General features: G+C 40.6%; 1 protein-coding gene across 1 annotated transcript in view; it reads left to right on the top strand.

Annotated features, from left to right (window-relative positions):
• The window catches only part of TSPAN7 (tetraspanin 7), a 25,005-nt gene that overhangs the window by 7,588 nt on the left and 1,119 nt on the right, over positions 1-16,298 (top strand). Inside the window, exons 4-7 of the mRNA XM_085319451.1 lie at positions 399-494; positions 1,930-2,085; positions 6,639-6,722; positions 15,943-16,015. Coding sequence (XP_085175577.1) covers positions 399-494; positions 1,930-2,085; positions 6,639-6,722; positions 15,943-16,011 — 405 coding nt within the window. The 3' untranslated portion in view covers positions 16,012-16,015. The remainder of the gene's footprint in view (positions 1-398; positions 495-1,929; positions 2,086-6,638; positions 6,723-15,942; positions 16,016-16,298) is intronic.

Raw genomic sequence — 16,298 nt, 5'->3', positions numbered from 1 at the left:
CCCCCCCCAAAAAAAAAAAAAAAAAGGAAAAAAAAGCTTTAGCTGGATAATCTGAAGCTATCAGTTTGCAATTGTGTTGCACAGGATCTTCTCTACCCTGTTATGTACGTCAAGGATCATGACCCTGAAGCTTTTGCTTTGAGATAGGATACGTGGTGCCATTTTTTTGCCATCTGCCTTTCCTTCTAGGCAACCTCTGTCAACCTTAATGAATACACTCATGGCCTGGACATCTCAATAACTGGCTTAATGTGTAGTGTTCCTACATTAACACTCAAATCATGAGAGTTGAAATGTGCCTTGTTAGGGTTGGAAATGCATTTGTTTCCTGCAAAGACTGTTTCAGATTTTATGCTTTTCATTGTTGACATCAGCTGTTTCTTTTCCTGCCCTCTTAGATCAAGGATACTTTCCTTAGGACATATACTGAAGCGATCCAGAATTACAACAAGAATGATGAGCGAAGCCATGCAGTGGATAATGTCCAGGAAAGTGTAAGTTTTAAATAAGATACTAAAAATGAATCAATAAAAAGACAAAAAGCATGCATTCTGATTAGGTCACAGAACATGAAGTGCTAATGGCTTGATCTGCAAGTGATATTTTTTGTAAGCAAAATGCAGCATTTAACTTTGATGTTGTTCCCCAATTCTGACTACTTGCCTTGTCTGGCTGCTTGGCTGTTTTATGCAATAACAAATCAGGTTTCTGAATGCCTGAGATAGTATGTTGCCCTGGTAAAGTCAGTAGGAGCTTTCCTATATGCATCAGTGAAAACAGGTTTTGTGTTAGTCTCTCTAGGTGGTCTTGTTTTGTTTGGCATGTTCATTGGTTACCGTGCTAAGGCATCAGCCTTAATGTTTTAGAAACAATACTGTAGCAGCATCTTTACACTCTTAATGCTATCGCTTTGTCAAATCAGTTGAGATTACCTCTAATCTATGTTAGAAAAATTGTATAATTGGGATGGAAATGTCTTATAACTCATGAGATAAACTCATATAAACCCAAAACAGAGACTGGTAAAACTGATCTTAAGAAAAGTATTTCAATTGATATACTTGTATGAGAGTTTTTAAATTTTGAGAACTTGGTGCAAGCTGTCTAATAAGGTCAGGGTCTATGGTACTTGCTAGTTTTTTGTCCTAGATCTTGAATTAGATTTAGAGCTGGTTCCATCTTTAAAGATGGTGTAAGGTGGGCAGCTTTATTCTTAAGAGAATCTATCAGTAGGATTATAAAGAGTTAAAAATTTGACCAGGATCAGGCAGGAGTTTATAACCTAGCATCCTTTATGGATAAGCAGCGGCAGTTCTCTTCATAAATACAGTGAAAGATTTGGCATGGAAACCTAATGAGTTAAAGTCAAGGGGAGAAACAGAGTGTATTCTGCCTGAAGCAAAAATGGGAGGACAAGTGTGGCTGTTTGCCAGTACTCTAGAGAGATATGTATAAAATAAATATTTTTCCTGTTCAGAGGTTGAAACCAAATAAATATGAACATGAAGAAAATAGGCGACTGTTTTGAAGGATGTTTGAAGGGAGACTTCCATGTTCACTTCAGTGAAGTAAGGCTACCAAAAACATAGTGTTTTATCCATAACATGAGGTAATGGAGGTTAGGCTTGATGGCCCCACAGTAGTAAGATGCTACCTTACAGTGTTGGAGAGATGGATTAGGTACTCCATGAGAAACCCTTTCTGATCTGAGAGGTGCTATGACAGTGAAATGGGAGGTTTCCCAGCCCTCCAGTGAGCGTAGAGCATGAGCAAACGCCACAGCATGGCTAACTATCTTTGTTTTGATTGAGTTTTAAGTGAGCAGTCATGATGATTTAAATAATTTATCTGAAAGGGAAAGGCTTAAGCTGTTTCTATACTTGTTTTAATGCTGGTTCCTTTTTGTTATCTACCTCTTTTTCCTCATAGCTGAGCTGCTGTGGCATTCAGAGCTACACTAACTGGAGCACTAGCCCTTATTTCTTCAAACATGGCATCCCTACAAGCTGTTGCATGAACTCCAGTGACTGTAATACTCAGGATCTGCGCAATATGACTGTGGCTGCCACTAAAGTAAACCAGAAGGTAATAGTAACTTTGTGCCGGAGGCAATGGTTATGAAACCATCTAGCAGATCAGTGAAGCATATGACTGCTTCTAATTGCATTTTGTTTCAAATGGTTGATTGATAAGGATTGTACTGTTGATGATAAGAATTGATTTTGCATTCAAATCCTTTAAGCTGACATTTCTCAAATGACCAGGTGCAGGGACATTTCTGATGGGATAGGAATTTGCTCTCCTTTCTCATCACATTGGTTCAGGTACAGCAATGCACACCAAGGCACTGCTGATCAGTACGGCATGTGCGTTTGGCTGCCTTTGAGAGTTAGGGCAATCGGCACTTCTCTGCTTCTTCCTGCTGAAGGCTGTGGGGTTTTTTTGTTGAGAACCAAAAAGTAGTTAGAGGGAAGAACAGGTTTTACCCTTGCTTCGTTCTAACAGAAGTTTCAGTGCTGGAGCCTGTCATCCCAAAAAGAGAAAAGAGGGGGGGGGATTGAAAGCAAGCATTGCGGTTGGCTGGGTGTGTTTATGATGTCTGTTAAGAAACATGGGTGTGTGCTGTTGCAAGCATCATGAAGCCAAAGTGAGCCATCTCCTGAGGTCATCTGAAAGAGCAATTTGGAAGAATAGAATCAAGCAAGAGGAAGGAATTGAATAATAGGGGAATAAACATACAGAAAACACAAAGAAAGGGAGTAGAGGGAAAATAATGCAGCATATACAGCAAATACTGCACTGCAGAAATACAATTCAAGTTATTCCTTTAACTTCTGATGCACCATCAGTTCTTTCCTTCTCACTTAAGATTTGCAAGCGATGCAACAAGACAATTTATTGATAACAGGAATTATTTTGCAGGCAAATAGCCAAGCTGAATTGCAGCATAGATCAGTCGGACTTACAGATAATTTTCTTTGTCCTTGATATTTCCAGAGTACCTGTTGAATACAAAAAAAGAAAAATCATGAGTAGATAACAAAGAAAAGATGGAAATACCTGCTTGTCTTCTATTTTAGTCTTTTTTACCTCAGTCACTTGTGATTCAGGAATTTGGACTGGTGGCTGAGCACAGCTTTAAGGATCTTTCCTTGTAACCAGTCAAGTGGATGGTGTTTTCTAATATGTACTCCCCCTACCCCCCCAAAAAAGGATAATAGAGGATTATCTTCAACTTACCTTTTCTTTAACCACAATAGTGTAATGAGAGCCAGTTGTTACAAATATATTTGGAACAGTTGTGACTCAATCTGTTACAGAACTCACCATAGTCATCAGCCAAGTAATCTTGCTGTGTTGCAGGAGTATAAAGGATAAGCAGTTCCAGTTGTTGGCACTTTGTACAATGGTAGTGACTTTTCATTTTTGTAGAAGTGGGAAAAAGGTGAGAGGCAGGATGGGGAGTGAATCTACTGGATGTGCAGGACAGCTGGCAGCCCCTGCAGGCAGAAGTTCTCCTGGGCAGCCTATGCTTGAGCCCATATCTCTGCTGCCTCCCCTTCAGATAGACTCTCTGTTGCATGTACAGCTTTGGGGATTACTCTTGTACTGCACCAGCAAGTCCCACCTTCCCAATTTGGGACAGCTGTGCATTCTGAGCCTTGCCCAGCTGCATAACCATGCAGATGCCCTCTGCATTCCCACCACGGGTCTGACATTTCCCCAAAGCGTCAGACTTCCTTTGCATGTTCTGCGTAGCATATATGCACAGGTAAATCCCTGTCCACATGTGAGTTCATCTTGTAAAAGCACACCTCAGAAACGTGTATGGAGCAGCTGCAGGATGAGTGACCTTTTCCGGTGGTTGTAGCTCGCTTCTAACTGTGCTCGTTCCTGAGAAGTTGTCAGCCTCTCTCATAACAAATGCACAAGTCACCTGACAGAAGAGGATTGCTGGTTCCTCAGGAAACAGTTGAATTAATTACTAGATTTGATTACCCAGAGGTAGTTTGAACATCCTGCTACATCTGAGAAACCCTGTCCTATTTCCCGAGATAGCCATTTCTAAACAAAGGTTGGAAAGAATCCTGTTTAGCAGTTGTCAGATCTTGGAGTTATCCCAAATGCTTGAACACGATAGGATGTTTCTGAAAGGGGCATGAGAATAAAAACAAATTGGAAGGAAATGTTGTTTGGCCTTACGCCTTAACTTTAGATAAGGAGCAAACATCATTGCCTCTGACGCAAGTCCCATGCTCTCTTGGAAGTAGATTCTTTGCTCTGTTATGCTTTGGGGAAAGCGAAAGACGTGTATGTCTCTGTTGCAGAAAACTTTTATTACAGTTTCTATAGAAAAACATATTTGAAATGCATCTTTTTGGTGGATCTTGCAAAACTGTAAGACAAGTTCTCAACAAGCTAATCAATTTACCAGCAGTTTATGAGGTCTAATGATGAGTTATCCAAAGAGGCTTAAACTAATGGTCAAATTGCAGGACTAAAAGACAAAAATTCCTGGACCTTTTTTGCCAACTCTACCACTAATTTTCTTAGTGACTGTAGGTAAATCATTTGACGTCTGTGTCTTTTTCTTGATCTGAGATCGAGCTAATACTTAATTTTAAGACCTGTTGTTAGGGTTAGGTGATTCATCTAATGGTTTTCATCTCCAGTAGTGATTACCAACAAATCTCAAGAACTTGCTTTCTCTAAAATCTTAATAAAGGAGGAGATGTGTAGTATTGACGGTGGTCAATCACCGAATCAGCACCGAGTTGTATGCACTGTATGCACAGTGCTTCCCATACTTTTGTACTGTATGTGCAACTCTTTGATGTTTCTTGCACTCTTATTCATGTGCACAGTAAGGACTGAGCAATTAAGCCATGTCTGTGCAATACATTTCAGGAAGCAGACTACTGCAATTTGGGAAAACATAGTCTTCACATGAGGAAAGTGATCAAAACTATCTCATTCACATGTCTTTTTTTAAGATCTGTCTTCCTCAAATTGCCATTACTGTTAGATGCTGCATCTTTTGAAAACTGTTGAACAGATTTCAGAAAAGCTGAGAGATTAAGCCACAGCAGACAAAATGAAAGAACTGATTAAGAAATCTAATCTCATTTCATAATACTTAAACACAACTATGGTTGCTTGATGTGTTAAATAAGTAAACTTGAATCTAACATACTGTATACTGTTGTAAGACATAATTGAGTATTAATATACATACTTAAACATTTCAGAACTCAATTATGGCTGTGATGGTCCTGAGTTACGATTATTTTTACCACTTAGTTACTCTCAGGATTAAAAAAATGTCTTCTGATATTACAGAAGAAGTTAAAGAAATGATATAATCTATGTCATGAATGGACTAACTTTAACAAAGGACATTATCCTTTCCTTTCAGTTATTTTATGTGCAACATAATGTCCTGAAATCACACGAAGAGTTGCTAAAGTGTTTGCAGAGTGGTGTGTGTGTGTGTGTGTGTGTGGTGGGGGAACATGGAGACACTTCTCACTGGTAGGACTGGAGTCCAAACTGGGAAAGGGAACTCACTATTGCTTCTGTATTTCCAGCTTCTGATAAAGTAGATAAAGTTATAACCTGAACTAGAATGCCTTGGGACTGACTTTAGGCTGATAATGTTGTTGGTCATTTTGGTAAGTGCGGCCAAAGGGACAGAGAAATGGGTTTGTATTGTACAGGCAGATAGGTTTTTAAAGAAATATAAAATGGATGTTACCTTTTTTCTTGAAGTTGTGTGTCACATATTTTGTTTCATGTAGGTACCACAAGGTAGGAGAGCTAATTACAAATACTTTCTCACAGAAGAAGATTATTTTTTGGAGGAGGAGGAATGGGAAAGATGAGGGGAAAAGCTTGGAGAAAATAAACATACTGAGGGAGACATCTCAAAAAAGCTTGTCCAGGAGAAAGGATATGTATGAATTTTCTGGCCCTAGTGACTACTGTGTATTGAGGTACAAGGAAGTAATTCAGCTGATGAAATCAGTGTCTGATCTAGAGATAGAAATGTGATTTGAGCGAACAGGAAGGGGATTTTTATGTCCTTGAGCAAACAAACCAAAAAAACATTATAGAAAACCTGTGACAACTTTGTTAAATACTTGAAAGTTATGAAGTATTCCTTGCTTGCCTGGTGTCCTTTGACATACAAAGGCAAGCAGAAGACTTCACTGTACACTGAAGCATGCTTGCATGAAGCATCTGGAATCTTAGGAGACTGACATCAGTTATTCATTTTTGACAGCCTATATTGTGTTTTATCGTTACTTGATAGTTTGGTTTCAGACCAAAGCTATATTAATGCTTTTTAAATGACTGCATGCTGACTTTTTTAATATGTAAGACCTATGAAAATGAGTGCCACATCATATTTAACTTTTAAAAATATCAAAATACATTTGCATCAAAAGGGGACTATTTTTGTCACCACATTTCATCATACAGTCAGAATTGGTATTAAATAAAAAAGTGATGTTTTTGGAAATTACAGCAAAAATACCATTCAGCCTAAGTCCTTTTTAAGGAAGGGGTAAGTATGTATGTGTATGTGGCAGGGAAGAGCTATACAATGAATGATTATATTTGTCTCTCTTTTCCAGGGCTGTTATGATTTGGTGACCAGTTTTATGGAGACAAATATGGGAATCATAGCTGGAGTGGCTTTTGGGATTGCATTCTCACAGGTAAATGAATAAATACAGTATGGGGGGGTGTTATTCCCCTCTTCCCCTCTCCCCTTTTCTTTGCCTGACTTCAAGGAAGGAAGGATTATGGTAAGGGACTGAGTGCAGTATGTTCATTAGTCTTGAGGTCATCTGTTCATTGATTTTCTTTTTTTCAACTTAAATGAAGTTTCTCCTTGGGAATATCGGTTACGGTTCAGCTAATGACTAGCTCAAGGAAAACAACTTGTCCCTCTACTGGGTCAAATAGAGGTTAACCCAATAAAACATTGGCTTAAATGGAGCATAAACAGCTAAGAAGACAAATAGCTGATCCATTGTTTGGATAGGCTTCTCTCTTCTAAGCACTCTCTTTTTTTTCTTTAAAGGAGTCTAGGACTCAAATAATATTAAGTTCAGGACTCCCCATTCTGGAGAAGGGAAAGAGAGAGCCTGGAAGTGGCAGCTGTTTTTGATGGCTGAATTTTTTCGTTGTTTTTTTTTTCTCCGATTTATCACTGAACACTGAGCAGAGAGCTGACAAAATCAGAATTTTAAGCCAGCTTCTTGCTTGCACCAAAATGAGTTTGGTGTGGAAAGAGAAAGAGGAGAACTAAGAATTGGTTGCTGCTCACTAATATTCAGCCTGCCTTTGCCTAAACATAAGTTAGGGAAACAAAAACATCTGTTGAGAATCTTTTAATCAAGAAGTGGCAGGAAAACACTTTCATCTTTCACCAAGTCTGACTCTCTTATACTATTCACTACTTCTGCACTGGCAAGGACTCTCCAGGAAATGTGCAGAAATGAGAAGGGAATGCAGGCAATGCAGAACTGCTGGCAGGATTGCGCAGCAAAATGCGTAACAGCGTGTAGGATGCCGGAGCCACTTCCATTTGAGAGCAGTCTGCCCTCTCTTGATGGAGAGCATGTGGTGTGACTGTGGATGTTGTACCTAAAAAAAACCTATTCTTTGCAATTTTCATTTGCTCCACTCTTACAATATTAAAAATCTTGGACCTGAGGCACCTCTTCAAAACAAGTATTTCTGTTGAATGATTTAAGTTTATCCAGTGTTTTGAAGAAATGAGGTGGTAAGACAATTTATTTGACTTCCCCTTAGAGCTTACCAGTCTAGTTATCATGCTGCACCGGTGTTTACTGCACCGGAAACAAGTGATTTGCCAGTGCTGTTGCAGGAGATGGGCGAATGGATTAAGGGGAGGGCTGTAGTGCCCTTCTTCCCCCTGGTGCCCCATGCAGTTAGTCTGTGCTTGCCTGCGCTGTAGATCCAGACAGAGATTTCTCTGTGCTGAGTCCATTTTTGTTAGGGGCAGTGTGGTTGAGCATTACTGAGAAGGCTGCCGTGCTGTGCTATCTCGTCTCATTTGGTTTTAGTCCAATCTCTTGTAGGTTTAATTTGTTCAGCAGTTACAGTAGCCTTGAAGTTCTTCAGTGTAAGTGCCCCGAGCTCTGAGGAAAATGGTCCCTGTGTCTTCTCAGTCTCTGTACGGACAACCTTAAGCAGCCCTAAATATGGATGGGCTCAGAACAGCTGCCTTCTTTGTTTTGGACACATCTGGAAAAGTAATGTCTTCTTGCCTATGTTTTGATGCAAGGCCTGTTGTTCTCTTGTCTGTGAACCACCTTAGTTCATCAGACCTCCAGCCACACAAGAGCTTGCATGTGGGTATCAGGTCATTGAGAGCTAGAAGTGGTAAAATCACCAGTTTTGGGGTGAGCAGGGGAAGGGAGGTTTTTGTTGTTGCTCTATTATTTTTTTTAATAGGCTATTCTCATTCCTTTTGACTTGTCACAGTTGTCCTGAGACTCTTCTCCAGCCTCGATTGTGACTTAATTACTGTTACAGGGCTCTGCTCTTTATTTTGATTTCTTTTTTAGACATCCAGAAGGATATTTAAAAATGTCTCTTATAAATCTGTACAAAGGAATAGAACTTTACAGATAATTTGTATGCTGTTGGGGCAAATGCCTCACTCAGGACTGACATTACTTGAAAACCTTTAATTGGTCTACAGTATGTGTGGTAGGTAATTCAATGTCTTAACTTACCTGAAAGTTGTTTACACTCCAGATGCAGAATATAGGAAGAGTTCAACTGGAATTGTTAGTATTTTGATGCATGTCTGATGTTTAATCTAGGTCATCAGTCATTTGTAAACTTGGTAGAGGAAGGCAGGAAATGCTGCAAAGAGGGAGAGCAAAGCCTGTAGGATGTGGTCTCTGCAACAGGAGCCTTTTAGCATGAGGCAAGATTTATCACGATAGGCTGTGTGCAGCACAGTGGGACACACACTTTGCTGCTGCAATTCCAAGTAAAATCAAGGTGTGTTCTGATGTTGTGCTGGCAATTCGCTCTGCCTAATGGCAATGTGCACTCTCCTACAAGCTGGCCATGTTGTAAATGCAAGGCTCTGGCACACTGAGCAGATATTCTAATGCCGGAAAAGTCTGCTTGGGTGTACGTGAATGTTTACAAAAGAGAGGAGATGCAGAGGAGAAAGTGTACCTATCCTGATGTGCAAAAAATAGAAGACAGCTAGTTTTCCTTTACTGATGAATCTGTTTTGCTGGACCCAATTAAGAATGGTATTTACAAACTGATTTTAGGTTAACTGTGGCTGGCAGTAATGCCAGGCAGTGTTCCAGCTGTAGGCAAGATTTCACTGTTCCTACTGAGAATAGTTTTAATCTAAATAAACGACAAATTAGATCATGTGGCTCTTCTGCAGTAAAGTAAGCTCAAGGGCCTTTCTTCAGATGATTTGTTAGGTGTTGACTAGCATGAGGAATGTGCTGATTCTCTGAAATGAGAAAAGTGATATAATGACCTTAAATGTTTCGTAGCTCTGGCATAGACATCTCAGAGTCAGAGTTTGAAAAGCTGCTGTGTTGCTGACATTGTATGCATGTTGAGAGACAGGCATTGCTTCTCGGGTTTGAAATAATAATAAAATACAATTTGATTTTTATTTTTTTTTGAATCTGATGCCAGTGCAGACTTCCAGCTGGAATAATTTCAGTTTAGCAGGTGCTCTTTAGAACAGCAAAATCTCTGCCTTTTGCCCAGCAGAGAATAAAATTATGCAAACAGTACAGCTGATAAAGAGTTTTGCCTAGATAAAACTACAGTGCAGGCGTTGGCTTAAGGGTTGCAAGAGTCGATGGTTGGGAAGTTTAATAGATCATGGCTGCATTAGGTGGGTTTGGGTGCCCGGTAGGGAGCTCTCAATGCAATGTTAAGGCCAAATTTTTCCTTTTGTATTGAGAGATGGGAGACAGGTGCTCTCCACACACTGAAAACTAGTCTTTCAGCATGCACAGTTCCCATGATATGAAGACGTGTTCTTGTGGGATAAGTTCTCTTTCTCTACAGTGCAGTGTCCACCTGGCATCCTAGTTGTTAACATAAATATGAGTAGCTCTGCCTGCTTGTGGACATAGTTCTGGTAAAGTCATCATCCACCTTGTCTAGCGCAGCTCCTGGCTGTATATGGGTCAAGGCTGAGACTTGGCATGGCTCAAATTCTCCTTCATGTAAGAAATATTTTTAAGATTTTTACCTGATTTTGGCCTGAGTCTTCATTGCTGTCTGAAAAGAATGAAAACTTGACTCACAGTAGTTGTGTGTGGACATGCTAAAGATGAGGAGATCTTTGGCTGGTGATCTTCCTTGCAGATGCTGGTGAACCTGGAGGAAGAAGTGGATGATGGGGGCGTGCTATTCTTTCACTGCTCTCTTTTCTCCTTACACCTGTGGTACACAGGCTAGCAGTGACACAGACAGTTATTTTCACTCATCTGTTCTTCTGATCTGTGGAGGGTGTAGGCTTCTCTCTGACCCTTTGCACTATGGTTAGGGAGTTGGAGACAAGCTTTGGCATTGTATGGAAGTGAGAAACTGGGATCCAGTAGGTAACTTGAAATCTAATATATGTCAAGTTTGTTGCTCCAAAAGACTTAAAACTGTTCATTCAGTATCAAGATAAGACCTTTGCCAGAAGCATACCCCAGCATGTGAGGCTGACTCAGGTAAGTGACATGTGACGTGAAAAGTTTGCTGTCTCCTGAAACGAAGTCAGGGAAACTGGGTGCTTGGAGCTCTACATACAGAGAATATGGCAAGAAAAGTCATTGACCTAAATTATTATTCCTGATAGAGGAAAAAGCAACTTTAGCTTACCTGATCCACTGATGAATTTCCAGTTAGTTCAGTGCGGCAGCACTCACATTTATAGACTTCAACAGAGTTCCACAGAATGAGGAATGGTGAAGAAACCAAGATCTAAAATGAAACGGAGTTTCAAATTGCGTTTCCGTTTCTCTTCAGTATAATAAGATACAGTGAATATATCATGTGGGACAGCTTCCAATCAATGTCAGATAGCTATAAAAAGTCAGGCATCATGTGTGTGATTGAAGTTAAGATCGTTAGAAGTTGCTGTGGATGGATTTGAATGGTCAGATCAGAGATATACCAAGGATTACTCCTAAAAGCCACTGTGAGATGAACAACGCATGCACTGGGTTATGCTCATGAGAATGAACTTGAACCAACAGCATGGTAATAAAGAAGATACAACTAAGGGATATTGGTTTCCCAGCCAAGGATTTTTCGGTGTTTCTAAGTTTTCTGCAGTAAGACCAGGCAAACCCTCAGTTTTGCACAGAATAGTTTAGGAGACTAAGATAATCTTAAAAAAAGGAAGAAAATAAAAGAGAGAATACCAGCAGAACCAAGCTTAGCACTTCGCATGATAGAGTGATATTTGAGCGTTGTCATTTTTAGTGTTCAAAAAACTGGGACTATTTAAAAAAAGTTAATAAGTGGATAAAAATTGAGAATGCAGCACGTGAGAGCCAATGGGAGCAGTGGGATTGAAGGGAAGTGAATGCATCGTCTAGCAGCTAGTTTCTTTGCTGGATTCCTTTTAGGCTAATTCCTCTGCTTTTTCAAAGGAGCTGCAGGGACCTGCTGCACAATAGGAGCAGGGGCTTCCTTGAGGCTGAAGAGCAGAGCTTGCAAGTGAGTGAGCAAATCCAGTGAGCAGGGGAGGAGCAGAGAGAGCTCGTTTGCAGTTCACAGACTGGGAGCCTCTAACCTGATTTAAATACAGAGAACTGTAGTTATGACTGTAATGCAAGGCCACTGTGAGGAGATTTCAGCGACTTACTATAATACCCCTCTTCTTGGCTAGAGAAAGGACAGTACTCTTAGGTGGTTAAATGTGGAAGTCTATATGTCTTGTAAAATACATATTTTTGTATGTCCTAAAAGTACTTGTAAGATATTTATTATAGCTCTGCCAACTTCTAGTGATAGCTAGAAGAGCTGTATAAAATCAGTGTATGCAATGGCCTGATCTATGTACCATTGCTTGAGAAATAAAGAAATTTAATAATAAGATACTATAATCACTTAAAAGCATATACCAGCATATAATTAGAGCCAAGAATTAATACCTGGACCAAAGATCAGAAAGATACATTTTTATGTAACCTGACATTCATCTTATGTTTGACTAGATTAAATCAAAACATTGTCAATAACTGTAAATGCTACAAAACTTACGCACTTCACTTACTAGAGAGTTATAGGTTGTATGAAATGTAAGAATCTCTAGTGAAAGATGATTGGGAAAGTCTGCTACAGTCTTTTGGGGAGGAGAAAGAATGGCTTGCCATTTGTAAGGGTTGCGGTATCTTTCCATATAAAATCATTCACCCCAAAATCCATTCTGGTAGGGGAAAATGATGGCAGTAATCTGGATGCTAACTGAATACTTTGATTTTTTCCAAGATGTTAGTGTTCTCATTTTCCTCCCTTCTCCGTGGAATTTGCATGAGAGTTGCTAGCCTGGCCGGACAAGAGTTAATGGCATTGAATATAAAAATGAGAGAATGAAATTAGGGTGCCCATGTGTTTTGTTTTCAAAGTGAATGAAAGTGTAATCCTTGCACTTTTGTGGTACAGGGGCTCTAGGAATTTATGTTGTAGTGCACTAATATTTTTTGTTTCTTTCTGAATAATACCTAGCATTAAATTTGTGTGGTTTTGGCCATTGTTGAGCAGATGTTTTCTTGAAATAATTGATTGTAAACCCAGGATCTTGTGCCTGGGTGGTGAGAGTCAGCTCATAGGTGCTGTGTATGTCAAGCTATGCTATATGTAAACGCTGCGGAAAACCTTTCAGGTCATGATGTCTCTTGGCTGGCCCTGTGTGCTGATAATGTTTGTATGGAGTCAAGGAGAGCAAACCCTTCCTCTGGGTTTGTTGCTGGGTCCTATTACAAAGAGTAGGTATGGTATCAACTTAATGTAGCTTTGATTTCCAGTTGATTGATCTCTGTCAGTGTGACTGCCCTGCCTGCTGTTGCAACGTTGTACTTACTGCAGAGGACAGCCAGATCATTTCTGGCATTCACCGAACCCAATCAGTGTAGCTAAGACTGGTGTCCAACACCAGCAAGATTTTGCTGCCTAAGACTGTGCAATTTAATACTGTCTGAAATAGCAACAAATAAAGACTGAAATTCTAGGGAGGAACAGGAAGTAACAGGTATATTGTGGCACAGGCAAAAAAATATTAAAATTGAATGTACTTACAGAGTTGACCATAGAATGAGTGAGAAACTGATTTGGGTCTAGAGTGGAAATTGTTCGGTGAAAATAAATGGGATAAAAAACACAGTGAAATCCATTGTAATGGAAAAGGTAGTAAAATAGGAGCAATTCTCATGACTAGCTGAGGAAGGTGAAAAAAAAAAGGTTACTACAAGGTTAAAAAAGGAATAGAGAAGCAGGCAGGACAGTGCCCAGTCAGAATTGCTTATTCTGTTCTGTATGTCAAAGTACAGAGAAGTGTATATCAGAGACACACTATAAGGAACATCATTCTCAAAAATGAAACTGAGGTAAAGAAACATCGCAGAAGTAAACAGCGGAAATGTTAAAGCCTCTCTAGTAAATATGCAGGATATGATGGGTTTTCAGCAATGCTTTGCAAAGTGCCAGATTGATAAAATCACCATCCTAGTGACTGGAATATTTAAGCACTGAAATCAAAGCACAGTGGGATAATGCTGACATCATCGCTGTCGCTGGCCCAAAAATGCCTGGGCGGGTGCCCAAATACTCCACTAGTGCTCCAGCTCCCTGCAGGAATACTTATCTAGGGAAGTGCAGCGGAAGAGAAGGCAACAACTTTGCTAAATGTCTTCTTGGTATTGAGATTTTCAAAGCTGAAGGAGGGCTTTTAGCATCTAGATCTCTCTGGGCAGCTGTAAAAAGCCCTCTAAACCTCATAGCTTAGATTTTTATTAAAGGGTGTTTGGGGAATGTTATCTGTGACTTAAGTCTAGTTATAACTAAGGCAATATCATCTTTGTTACTTGGTGCTAAAATCTGGGTTTGCTTGTTGACAACACTGGATGTTCAGACTGCTTTTAAAAATGACTCCGTGCCCTTTTGAGGTGGAGTGATGGAACTGGAAGGATGCTGGTGGTACATGGTCTTGCACACGTGCCTTTCTGCTAAGACAGGCTGCACCCGCTTGTGTCCTGCTGCTTACAGGACAGCAGTGCTGGGTGGGCCTCAGGCAGGCACTGAGGAAGGACAAGGAGAGGCTGTGGCGAATTTCAGACAGACAGTGTGTGGTCTGGCCAGGAATACTGACATCCTAGGGGCACGAAACATCTGCATTTCAGATGCTTCAGGGTTTTGCTTCAAACGGATGTCAGCTCACCTGTGATGATAGTGATGTATCACCGAGTTGTGCTTGTTACAGTGGTGTCCGGAAATTTTGTTAGAGAAGAAGTAGCTTTCCAGCCTAGAAGCAGTTCTGGTGTTCAGATACCATCTTAAAGGGTGTAGCGAGAGATGTGGCATAAAGCAGGATCAAACAACTGGCTGGTAGAAAAGGTGACTATTAGGGTGGTGATTATACTTACAGGGAGCACTGATTTTATAGGGAAAATAACAAACAATCCTAAGTGTAAAATAAAAGAATGAGCCATTTTGCAGAAGAGCCAGCCAGGCATTAGCTGTGTGCTCTCTGTGAGGTCTAAGGGGGAGGAAAGGAGCTGCGAAGTTCCCGACCAGTTATGAGCTGCCTCTTTTCTGATAACACTGTCGCTGCAGCAAAAAGAAGCGTGCAAAGTGAAATGCCTGGTCTCCCCTAAATCACTAGACACCCCCACGGGCACAAGCGGATGAACTGGAACAGCTGTGACACCTCAATCCTTGGCAAAAGCGGCTGTAGTTGTTTGGAACGAAGTCAGCGAGCGGCTGGTGTTTCTGCAGAGACGGCCTCCCCAGCTCTCCCCTGGAGCTGATGATGAACTGTAACAAGCTGGATGTGCTCATGAGTTAATTAATTGACCAATCCAGATGAGAAAAGCGAGGTGGAGTTATTTATAGCATATTAATGCTGTTGGCATATACAGGAAACCCTAACGTTAAACTGCAACAGGCGAAATGTTAAAATGACTGAGAGCTTATGGAAGAATGGAAGCAAGGGATCTGTTTTCAATAACCTGAGTGATGTCCCAGGGCACAGTGAAAGACTGGTTTTTGGTTTGCAGATTTATAACATTCATTTTTCAAGTAGTGCTTCATTTGTAAAGAAAGCACAGCTGCTCCAGGGAGCAGGAACCTTCATGCCAGCATACTGTTAACACAACTTTTTGGTCCAGTTCGTAAAAGTTTAAGCTTTCCTGGCCTGCAGCTCAAGAATTGGATTTGGCAGCCGAGCTCCTTCCTTTCCTGTGCACTGCTCCTCAGCAGCGATGTTGGTTCAGTGGGCTGAGTCCTCCCCTGGGCCCCAGCGTCTGTTAGGGCAGTTGGTAGCGGTGAGGGACCAAGGTGGATCTTGCCAGAGAAACACCATCAGCAGGATACTGAACGTACCAGTTTACCCATCCATGTCTGACTTGGCCAGGCCATGAAAAAAGGCTTGAAAAGTAGTAAAAATGGATGCCATCCCTCAAGTAAAGAGGCAGGGCTCTGACAATAGTCAAGAGGAAGACCCAGTGAGGAAGAGCAGGACATCTTAATGCTATTTTTCTGATTAGAACTATCTTTAAATTAGGGCATAAATTCTGTTGTGCACAGTAACTCCTGAACATGAAACCTTGGCTCACCATGGTCTCTCCTGGCAAATCTACTTTGTGTTCCTTTAACTTAATTTCTTTCTTTCATTTCTATTTTTGTCTGCAATAGTTGATCGGAATGCTGCTGGCGTGCTGTCTCTCCCGGTTTATTACTGCTAATCAGTATGAGATGGTGTAACACGGTGAGTTTTTACCACTTTCTGCGTGACACGCTGTCTGGTAATCTATTACAGTAGCTGCGCTCTCCCCATGAAGATAGTTGGCAAGTTTTAGATGCTCAGCGTGTTCGTCAAGAATTACGTCTTCCCATGTGATCTTTAGTTTGGATTTTGTGTGCCAGTATTGTCTGGTGACAAAAGGGGGAAGGATATTATTATTTCAGATTTTTTCTTAAAAAGAGAGAGCAAAATATTTGTCGCCAACGCTGTTAGCAACTAAAACATTTCACCTCTTTTCTCTCCCCCC

The sequence above is a fragment of the Rhea americana genome, unplaced genomic scaffold, assembly GCF_003343005.1.
Source record: "Rhea americana isolate MKP2758 unplaced genomic scaffold, rheAme1 scaffold_59, whole genome shotgun sequence".
NCBI classification, from domain to species: Eukaryota; Metazoa; Chordata; class Aves; order Rheiformes; family Rheidae; genus Rhea; species Rhea americana.
This window is presented reverse-complemented; position numbering and strand designations above follow the sequence as displayed.